The 11,164-nt window shown below is 40.0% G+C and overlaps 1 protein-coding gene across 1 annotated transcript; it reads left to right on the forward strand.

Annotated features, from left to right (window-relative positions):
* Positions 1 to 628: 628 nt before the first annotated feature.
* Positions 629 to 8,939, forward strand: tcea1 (transcription elongation factor A (SII), 1). The gene is made up of 10 exons (XM_066681512.1): positions 629 to 849; positions 2,985 to 3,047; positions 3,238 to 3,343; positions 3,443 to 3,545; positions 3,770 to 3,915; positions 4,559 to 4,615; positions 4,810 to 4,964; positions 5,071 to 5,217; positions 8,111 to 8,182; positions 8,275 to 8,939. Exons 1-10 carry the CDS (start codon positions 775 to 777, stop codon positions 8,281 to 8,283), a joined length of 933 nt encoding a protein of 310 aa, XP_066537609.1. The 5' UTR covers positions 629 to 774; the 3' UTR covers positions 8,284 to 8,939.
* The last annotated feature ends 2,225 nt before the right edge of the window (positions 8,940 to 11,164 follow it).

The raw sequence follows: 11,164 nt of genomic DNA on the forward strand, positions 1-11,164 counted from the left end.
TCCACATGAGGATTAGTCCATCTCTCTCTCTCTCTCTCTCTCTCTCTCTCTCTCTCTCTCTCTCTCTCTCTCTCTCCCTGATGTTGAAAACGTAACTACTGTGTGATGATCATCTACTATAGCAATGTTGTGTAATGGTTTTCTTAACTTTCATTTTCATTGTTTTGTTCAGAGAATAGAAACACAGGTTTGCAATACCGAGTTTGACCACTAGGTGGTTGCCGTGTATATTTTGCAAAGCAAAGCGAAGCCACTGAACTGAAACACCCTTTTTTTGATTATATATATATATATATATACCAATCTTTTGAGCAATATAAATCAATCAAATTCATATTTTCATCCAAGTTAATAATTTAATGGGGAAAAAAATAAAATAAAAGCATGAGACCGTGAGCATACTACTGTCCCGGATGTGATCCAGATCGCTCCCTTTTCCTCATGTGTTGTACTTCGTGAGTTAGGAAATACTGACTTCTGCATCTAAAATGTGCAATTTATATCCAGTTGTGGATTGTGTACAAATGGACAAACAAATGGTTCCCAAAACAGTCTGTGGTTGGAGCGCAGGAGCCAATAATATTAGCCCTACGTAGTGCACTTCTTAGAAAGTCAGAGGCGATTGGGAACGCGCCCCATGGCAGTTTAGCCGCGCCTGCGCCTCTTTGCCCGCTGCGGTCGGCGAGCTGCCGGTCAGAGAGCGCTGAAAGCGGGTCGCTTTTAATCAGCTTTACCGCCGTTTCTGACCCATATTTTCGAGCTGAAACAGTCACCATGGGCAAGAAAGAAGAAGAGGAGGTGATCCGGATTGCGAAGAAGATGGATAAAATGGCGCAGAAGAAAAATGGGGTGAGGTGTCGCGAATGAACGGAGAGCCAGCACGAACACAAACACAGGGGGTAGTTAACGATAACCGTAGTATAATGTTAAGTTAAATATATATTCACGTAGATTTATACGCCAAAATGTCAGGTGGATGACCTTGGCAGAGGTTAACAGCCTTTTGAAAGGTCCGTGGAGTTGAACTAACCCTAACGACAATACTGAAATTTGCGGCTTATACGGAACTCTCCATTCCACCTTTAATAGCTCCACATTGTACAGTTTGGCGCCTAGGACTCAAGCTGCGGCTGTTGGACCATTTAAGGTGGTACGGAGAATTCCGAATAAGAGGCTAATGTTAACTTCAGCCAAATATATTGCTTGCTTTAACATTTTTAGTTCGTTATCCCTTTCCAAATCACTCGTAATATATTTACCTTATTATTTTAACTATGATATATTCGAGCATTTGTAATACTTAGTGATAACGTTGTCACACGATGGGATATAACATTAGCTGTGTACATTTCTACCTTATTAATGAATATGGGACAGCTATAATGTATACCTACGTTACTTTCCCTTGATTTCCTAAAGATATTCCACCAGCTCATACCCTGAGAGAAACAAACTAACAACTAACCAAGGCTCAAACTCAAATGGCTCCCTACTCCCTATGTAGGGCACTTTATAGTGTAGGACACAACGACAACTACACGTAAAACACGTAAAGTATATGAAGTAAATACGTTGTATGACTAGATATAAACAGTATGACAGCTTAGTCTAACGTAGCCTGCGTTTATATAGGTACAAGTTTAATTATCATTGAAGTGCACTATGTAGGGTGTCTGGAGTGAATTGAAACAAAGCGAAATTGCTTAATGATACTCTCCTTAAACTACAGCTGCTATAACTCCCCAACTTCTAAGGATAATCCGCTGTGTAGATTGATTGTTTCCAGTTATTATTATTATTATATTTTTTGTGTAACAGCATAAGATACTGATTTAAATTGGCAGTCTTAATAAAATAATATTATTGAGCTGTTTAGAAACTAAAGTTGTAATGACAGTGAATTGAAACTAAGTGAATGTCTCCTCTTAGAAATCTGCCAAAAGGTGCATGGAAATTATTTCTAACACATGACCACAATGTATGGATGATGTGCCTGTAAAGTAGATAGCTATAGGCTATGTAAATTAGCTCTGTCCTACTGGGCTGCCTTATGTTGGTTTAAAATAAATAGTCTGACCCAGATTTGTGGCACTCCTCTTAACTTTATTGTAAATGACTGCGAAATACTGTTGCAGGATGGCATTGTGGCACAGCAGCTAGTGTCGCTGCCCCACAGCTACAGGGTCCTGGTTTTAGCTGCCCTAATGTTTGTCGATGCCCCTTTTATATTGGATAAATTCAGCTGCATTAAGGTTAACCCCTATTGTGGACGCAACTTGTATAATCTCCATTGAACAAGATGAGATTAAATGCTCTGGAGCTACAAGTAACTGTACATAAACACTTCTGTTTTTTTTTTTAAGTCAAGGCTGTATGCCGCCTTTAACCAGAAATCCCTCCTGGATTTGGCGGTGGAAGAGTAGAACTGTATTCTCTGGAGTGATGGAGAAGCATCATCCTTTAGATTTGGGATGAACTGGAGTTGTGTTTGTGATCCTGAACACATCATCTGATGTTCTGATGGCTGAAATCCGTCCCTCCCATTGTAGTAATTCTCCCAGCCCTCTTTGAACTGCTATATCTGTTTATATGAACTGCAGAGCGAATTGTTTGTTTCAAAAACGTAACCATGTTTACATACTTCTCCAAACTTTTGTTATTGAATAGAGGGGAGTTTTATTTTTCATGATCTAGGGCCGTTTACGCTGCTGAACAGTTCCCTGCTAATTGTTTTAATAGCCCAGGGTTTCCGTCTTTTACCTCACGGCATCACTTCATCTCAGGAATCTGAAAACCCCATCGCTAAACAGCGTGGCAGTGCTGCTGACAAGCGTTTTGTGTTCTGTATTGGCAAGAGTGCAGGCAGTACTCCCTTCAGTCATTACGTGACTTAATTACGGCCAGATAATTGCTTGTGTTCTCGGCTGTAATTTTAATCACCATGGGCTGGGTTTTTTTTATTAACTCAAGTGTCTTTCATTCAGTCGGGGGCGCTGGATCTCCTCAAGGAACTCAAGAATGTGCCCATGACCCTGGAACTGTTACAGGTAATTTAGCTCATTTCACACACTTGTTTCTATACCAGAATTGTGATGCAGCTACCGAGTGTGTTGTTTCAGTCAGGTTTACGTTGTTTGTATGACATGCAAACAATGCCCTATACAGTACCCCTATATTACACACACATTTAGCCCTCATTGAACAGGCGAGACATGTTTTCTTCGTTTCTTTGCTCAGTCCACTCGAATCGGGATGTCGGTGAACGCTATCCGCAAGCAGAGCACAGACGAGGAGGTGACGTCACTGGCTAAATCTCTCATCAAATCATGGAAGAAGCTGTTGGGTAAGTTAAAAGGCCTCTGTGCATTTACTTCCTGATCAGACTTTCTTTGATGCTTGTTTGTACAAACTGTGATTGACCAATGTGTTATTCGTCCTATAGATGAGCCACCTAGTGGTGACAAAAGCTCTGAGGAGAAGAAGAAGGAGCCTGCAGCTCCCGCCGCATCCCCATCACAGGATAGCCCTGAGCCCAAAGAGGAGAGGTCTGTAGAGCATCGTTAATAAACACTTGAATGATTAAGAACTATGAATGATTATATGTACAAGGTGAGGTTTGCCGGCAGTGTAAATTAAACACTGTTATTCCTGTTGTATCACTGCATTCCAGAATTTAAACTGTGAACTTTTATTGATTGGTTTAATTGGCTCAGTACATTTAGCTATTTTCTGTTTCCCTCTAACCTTTTTTTCTCTGCTGTATCTGCAGCTCCAGCAGTAATTCCAGCAGTAAGAGTGACGCCACTGAAATGATGTCCAACGCGCTGATTTCAACGTTCCCTCGAGCACCAGGGACGTCTGACTCTGTTCGCCTGAAATGCAGAGAGATGCTGTCCAACGCTCTTCAGACGGGAGGTTAGTTATGCATGGCTTTGTTTTCAGTTTGAGTTTGAGTTAACTACAGGGGTTAGACGATGAAACTGAAACACCTGTCATTGTAGTGTGGGGGGTTTCATGGCTAAATTGGAGCAGTCTGGTGGACAATCTTCATTAACTGCACATTGCACCAGTAAGACCATGTGCATCCAATGGTTCAAACATTGTATCCTGAAGGCGGTGCCGTGTATCAGGACGACAACGCACCAATACACACAGCAAGACTGGTGAAAGACTGGTTTGATGAACATGAAAGTGAAGTTGAACATCTCCCATGGCCTGCACAGTCACCAGATCTAAATATTATTGAGACACTTTGGGGTGTTTTGGAGGAGCGAGTCAGGAAACGTTTTCCTCCACCAGCATCACGTAGAGACCTGGCCACTATCCTGCAAGAAGAATGGCTTCAAATCCCTCTGACCACTGTGCAGGACTTGTATATGTCATTCCCAAGACGAACTGACGCTGTATTGGCCGCAAAAGGAGGCCCTACACCACACTAATAAATTATTGTGGTTTCACTTTCATTGTCAAACCCCTGTAGTTGTTTCAGATGTTTTGGAATTCAGTCATTGCTTGTTTTCACTATCGTTGGCCTGACTCCTTCCTTTCTTTCTGTTAGACGACTACATCACCATCGGGGCTGACTGTGATGAACTTGGTGCACAGATTGAGGAATATATCCTTTTACATTAACATCCTGGTGAACAGTCCTTCATTTGTCACAGATTAATTAACCTCCAGTTAAACTCAGAGACCGACATTTTAGCCAGTCAGTTACATTAGTCATACATTATTTCTTAAATATTTGCTACATAGAAAGTGCATCATTGGTGTCTTGGTTTTTCAAGTATTCCCTTGACACAAAGGCACGTGTCTTCCTGGAGTTCAAGAACACCGACATGAAATACAAGAACCGCATACGTAGCCGAATCTCCAATCTTAAAGACGTCAAGAACCCCAACCTGAGGAGGAATGTACTTTGTGGCAACGTGCCTCCGAACCGTATAGCAAGCATGACAGCAGAAGTAAGTGTGTTTGTTAGGACATCTTCCACTGCCCATTTCCCTCCATGCTTTATTTTCCGCCACTGTGAAGCTTAGATTAGTGACAACGAGTTGTGAATTTTGGCAGGAAATGGCCAGCGATGAACTGAAGGAGATGCGCAAGAATCTGACCAAAGAGGCTATCAGGGACCACCAGATGGCCAAGACCGGGGGCACTCAGACCGACCTGTTCACCTGTGGGAAATGCAAAATGAACAAGTGCACCTACACACAGGTCTGTACAAGCGTTTACGTTACTGTAATGTTCTTAAACTTTCAGCTAGGTGAAGTTTCAAACTGCTGCATCTTAGATGACAAACATTTCTTCATTTTTGCAAAAATATTTAATATCAGTTTAATATCAGACTCTAAAAGCCTGTCCTTCTTAAAGACTACTGACCTACAACAGAAATAAGAGACCAGCAGCAAGATTTACACAGCACTGCTTTTGTGTTCTTCAGTTAAAAAACCTGGTCAAATTACACCTTAAATAGGTACATGACTGAAATGGCTGACACATTTTCTAATGGGAACAAGCATGAGAATGACTTTTTTTAAAACAGAAACTTTGCAGTGTCTGTCCCAAAACTCTTTCTAGAGAAGGCGCAGTAGCTGTTACAAATAGTTTAGAATCCAGAATATCCTTTGTGATGAGGCACTGCTAGACACAGGGGTCAAAGTTCATACAGAGAGATTGGGAAAGAGAACTAGGCCCCAAAAGAGTGCTTTACAGCTTTAGAGATATTTTTGTAGATGTCTGTTTAAAGAAGGAGCATTAGGCCACAATAGCAATGTTTGTGGTTTATAATTTGTTCCAGAAATAATTGTAATAAATGGTATTGTTGTCATTTTAAGGCCATTGTTTTGCCACTGATGACATAATATAGTATAACACATGTACTATTATGCAATTACACCCTTTACAACGAACACTAGAATACTTAGATGTTGATGTATTTTAAACCCCTAATACCACAAAGATTAAGTTGGATAATTGGAGAAAATTCAGCTTAGCACTTTGGGGGAGCTGTACCGCCACTGCAGTATAACTATATTTCTGGAATGGTTCTTGTTAGTACACCACAGTATAGGTTTATCACCTCAGAACCATTTATATCTGTTTTTATGGAATGGTAAAAGACCTAGAGTTAGCATAAATAAGTTAAACTTTCCTAGAGACAGTGGGGTTTGGTGTTCCCGAATGTAGAACTGTATAAGATATCTTTTGAAATGACTACACTCACTCATAACTGGCGTGAATCAGATTCTTTTTTAGACTGGGTAATATTAGAACAGGAACTTGTGTCTCTTTTCATCCAAAGGGAAGTACTTTCACAGTATTTTGGAAATAAGAAAAGGTGGGGATATGTTTAGCTGGTTGGATGGTAGCTCATGAAAAGTATGGGGTCAGCATTATTCCTCTCTGGAATCATTCATATGTTAAGGTGCAGAAGAGCCACAGTTCTGGGGACAGTGGTTCGAAACTGGAATGCGTGTCTTTAATGACATATTTAACGAGAAGGGTCTGTGTTACTGACCTGGTGGAAAAATATAACTCAGTGGATAAGGGCAATATTTGGAGATATTTGCAAATTAGGAGCTGTCTAAAGGAAATGATCTGCCCCAAGCAAGAGACGAATGCAACAATAGAATATTGTGAGCTGTCCCACCCCCTTCAGAAAGCATCGGTATTTTATGGAAGGTGTTCAGAGTCTGCAAATGTAGTTGTGAAAATTTAAGGCTAATATGGCAAAGAGATCTTGGATGTGTTCTTGACAAAGACACTGATAATGAGAGGTGCATAGGAGTTGCAAAGGGCAGATTAACCCACTATAAAGTACTACAGTGTTATTACTTTACTCCAACACAACATTACAGAATGCCAGCGTTGAGGGATAATTTTATTTGGAAGTCTAAACAAGAACAGGAGCATATTTCCTTGCTTGATGGGAATGCAGAAAGAGTTTATTTTTCAGAAAAATAGTACTAAAATGTCTGGGAGCAGGGCTTTGGTCGTGGTACTCCTTTTTTACCAAGACTGTCTTTTAGGAGATAAATCTGAAATCCCCTGTATTTAAAATATAAATTTACTCTTTATAATGATGGTACTTGTAACAGCAGTTCGGCAGGTTTTAATGTGTTGGGAGGAGGACCAAACTCCCTCAGTTTGAAAGTGGGATTAGAGATTGAATGTATCTCCACTGAGAAGATGTTGGCAAAACTGGTAGTAAACAGTACACATCGGGAAGAATGGAAAGACCTTTTGTAAAAAGCTTATTGTGGAAAAAGAAGCCTATTCTGTATAAACCACCTCCTATTTATTGATTGATTGATTGATTGATTTAATCCCTCCCTTCTTCCAAGTGTGTATTATTTTGCTGTTGTATGAAACCAATAAAAAATAAATTACAAGAATATTCAGGCAGTAGAATTGGGATATAAAAATGTTTAAATATCCTAAATAAATAAAACATGTTTTCAAATAAATCTGCAAAACTGCCCCAGAGATAACGAGCAAAGAGCATAGAGTAAGAGGCTAAAATACTGCTGATATTTACACTTATGTAAACAAACACACCAGTAAAGACCGTACAGGGGGTCCTCGTCTTATGATGTTGATCCGTTCGGGCGTCGCGTCGTAAACCGATTTTCGGTGTAGGTCGGAACATACGTACATAGTGTTCGTAAGTAACATACTGTAAGCACTTATCCTATCCTAACACCTATCCTCCTCGGTCCCGAGCCGCGTAACCGTGTATTCTTCCACCGCGCACACCAAACACGAAGTTCACGTTACGACGTTTACGACGCAAAACCACTTAAGTCGAAACAAGGCTTTATACAGTAAATGGGAGATGTGTCGTAACCACGAAACATCGTAACTCAGGACTGACGTAACCCGAGGACCTCCTGTGTATTGTTTGATAAGTTCATGACACGTTTATTGTGACTTTCCTAAGGGACATGTTTAAATTTTGACTTATTATTTTGTTAGTGTTTCCCTGTCCCATTGTTTAATTTAAAGGGCTTTAGAGATGTTGTTCATGCGTGCTTGCGTTCGGCAGGTGATAAGTAGTTAAAGTGCTGTATTAAAACTGTATTTTTGTGTGTCCTTACACTCTGCTTAGGTTCAAACTCGAAGTGCTGATGAGCCGATGACCACGTTTGTCTTCTGTAACGAATGTGGAAACAGGTGGAAGGTGAGATTCGCCTTCATGATATTGTTATGGATTTCTGTGTTTTTTATATTAAACCTGTTCCTGATGGTGTTGTTGATGGTGTCTTCTTGCAGTTCTGCTGAAGACGGAGAGAAAGTGTCAGCGTGCGAAGAGGTAGCTAAACTTCTGGACCATGTTTGTTTGTCATCCACCATTAGGAACCTTTTTACGTCTGTGGCCTCTGACGTACAGCGGCCACCATAGACAGCGTCACTGTTTTTATTTGATTGTTTTGGTCCACAAACTCATGTCCTGTGTTTTAACTTGACGTATAGCTAGGCTCAGCCTTTGGACTATGATCAATTTTGGTGTTTCTTTCTCTTATCATCACTTTTTATATGTAGTTTTTTTTTTTTTTTAAAGCAGCATTTACATTTAGAAGGTTTTTCTCTGCCCTAACAGGAATTATGAACAGTTAGGCTATTTAATATTCGCAAGCCCTTTTACCCAATAAATGTCAAAGGAGAAGGCTGTACCTTTTTTATTTGATTTTATTGATAATGTTGATTGTTCTCTTTGTGTGACGCATTTTGAAACATGCTCGACACAAGCCCATCCCCATGTACTGAATTTGATATGCATGATTGGCAAAATTTATACTGTTTACATTTTATTTTCCCTTTTTTTTCCTGGAGTAAAACATTTTTGAAGACTTGTAATGGGTGTTAATATCCTTAATTTCTCTGCGTGATCACACAACACTGCATTGTTTTTCTTTGGAAACCTATACATAATATATTAACGTTTCCGAATATGGGATTCCATGTTTTTGACTTCTGAATGGTCGTAGAAATTCGGTTAGTTGGTTTAGCTTTTTGCTAAATCAGAATAAATAACCTTTAATTGGCTCTGGTTCTTGGATTGGAGTTTGGTATCTAGATGTAGGATTCAGCTCCACGTAGGCACGATGATATGTGCATTTCAGCCACTGCAGCCATTCTGTATGTGTCAGTTTACTTTTACACAGATTTTCAGTGATGATTCAGGTATATAAGGTATATAAGCCCCACCCATAGTTTGGGCCACCTTTGGGGTGGTTTGTACACTAGTACTTAATTCTCTTGGCTAAATGCAATCAGATCATCACAGAAATGTTCCAGTGCATAGTGCAAAGCCTTCCCAGAACAGCACAAATAAAAATAAAATAGTGTGTTATGGCAGAATGGGCTCAATAAATTGCAAAGGAAATTAAAAATTGTGAATCTAAAAAAGAAATGGGTTTAATATATAGTTATAATTTGAAGCTTCATATTTCTGCATGGGTTTCTAATGCAATGAATGGTTGGACTTTGTAGTCTTACAGCACACACACACACGTCTTCCCCTTTTACTGCCTTCAAATGGGTTTTTGTTGCATTTCCTTCCATTGCCTTGATGTTTTAACAAGCCCCTCATGTTTGCACCTCATCAGAATAACAAACGAGTGTGTCATGATTGTTTTTGATGTGCATATGAATAAGAGCCTTGTGCAAGGCAGCAGTTCGCAACCCGGTAAGACTACCCTACATTTGGAGCATCTTATGCAGGAGGCTGTATTTTCAGTACTAGAGGGTTAGGACTGTCAGTGCTGAAAATGTGAAAGGGTGTACGATGTCTTTTTGGTGGGTCTCGACATCAGTAGCAGTGAATCTGTGATGACAATGTGGTTGGTGTATTTGCTCTTTTGTGTGCTCTCCAGGTGCATCCTCTCCAGAGGAGTGGAGCTCTAACCATTATTCTCCAATTTAAACAGAACGCACACTGCTCAGACCAGGTATCCACCCAGGAGCTCATGTCCATATAACCAGGAGATTTGATTTATACTGAATAATTAGACACAAAACACATTATCACAATTTCCCCCCAAAAACATCAAGATCTTCACACTGGAGTGATGAAGCTAAAGTAGCTACCAAGCATTCATTCATTCCCTGCAACAACCTCGTCCTGAACAGGGTTGTGGGAGGTTTTTCAAGACATGGGGGGGGGATTCAGAGAATAAAGTCAGAATAATTCTGTGGTTAAAGTCAGAATATTTCGCTGCAGGTGTAAAGAGGCAGACACAACCCTATGCAGTGTAACTGAGGATTCCAGTGTATTGAAGCCATGTTATCGTATAGATTTCAGGAATAAAGTTTCAGGAACATCGGTACCAGGTTGTTGTTAATATTTAAACGCTGAATCGGTACAAGAACCTGTTTATTCAGAAGAGGACGTGTAGTTTCACAGGATACAATTAGAACGGTGATGAAACGAGTGGATCCACAGTGAGTGGAACTCCAATGTTCCCATGAGGCTCCATCCCACTATGGCTTATGAACTCGTACCATAAACTAAAACCGTATGCATTGCAGTCAGTAGCTGCACTGTTGGGTTTTGTTGTCATATGGATGGATGACACAATAAATCATTCTGTTCACTTGACTGCTTCTTTCACAATTCATTATATGGCGCACAGCCAGAAAAGTCCATGTGTCTAATCAAAACAGTGTTTCTCTAAATATTCTGAATTTATTCTCTCCATTTCTCTGACTTTTATCTCTGAAATATTCTGACTTTAATCTCAGAATTATTCTAACTTTAAACTCTGAATTCTGATTTTATTCTTGGAATATTATTGAATATTTTTTGATGCCATGGCCCTAAAATGCTGTTGTATGAATCAAGTGTTGGGGAAGGTAGAGCAAAAAATATAAAGGGCCGGTTGCCTTCAGGACCAGCAGTAGCAAAGTTAGCAGGTAGTAGGTCTTCTGGGGAACTGCAACTGCCAAGTGACTTTGGTAGTCGTCTGAAGAGATGTGTCAGTGACACAGTGATAAAAATTCGGCTGAAATACAAACAATTTTCCATTAAAAACCACTAACATCGTTAATAGCAAGACAGAACACACTGAAAACAGGCTTGTATCTCAGTTTTCAGAATGCTGCTCATGAACCTATGTAACAGTAGGTTCTTAGCTTGTTCCGTGTTTAACTGACTGCTTGC

Source organism: Hoplias malabaricus, chromosome 9, assembly GCF_029633855.1.
Source record: "Hoplias malabaricus isolate fHopMal1 chromosome 9, fHopMal1.hap1, whole genome shotgun sequence".
NCBI lineage: Eukaryota > Metazoa > Chordata > Actinopteri > Characiformes > Erythrinidae > Hoplias > Hoplias malabaricus.

Excerpts from the sequence above, each read along its gene's own strand:
- tcea1 (XM_066681512.1), top strand. The coding sequence starts at position 775 with ATGGGCAAGAAAGAAGAAGAGGAGGTGATCCGGATTGCGAAGAAGATG. Across the intron at positions 3,546-3,769 it reads CCTGAGCCCAAAGAGGAGAG|CTCCAGCAGTAATTCCAGCA; the intron begins GTCTGTAGAGCA and ends CTGTATCTGCAG. Across the intron at positions 5,218-8,110 it reads ACAAGTGCACCTACACACAG|GTTCAAACTCGAAGTGCTGA; the intron begins GTCTGTACAAGC and ends CACTCTGCTTAG.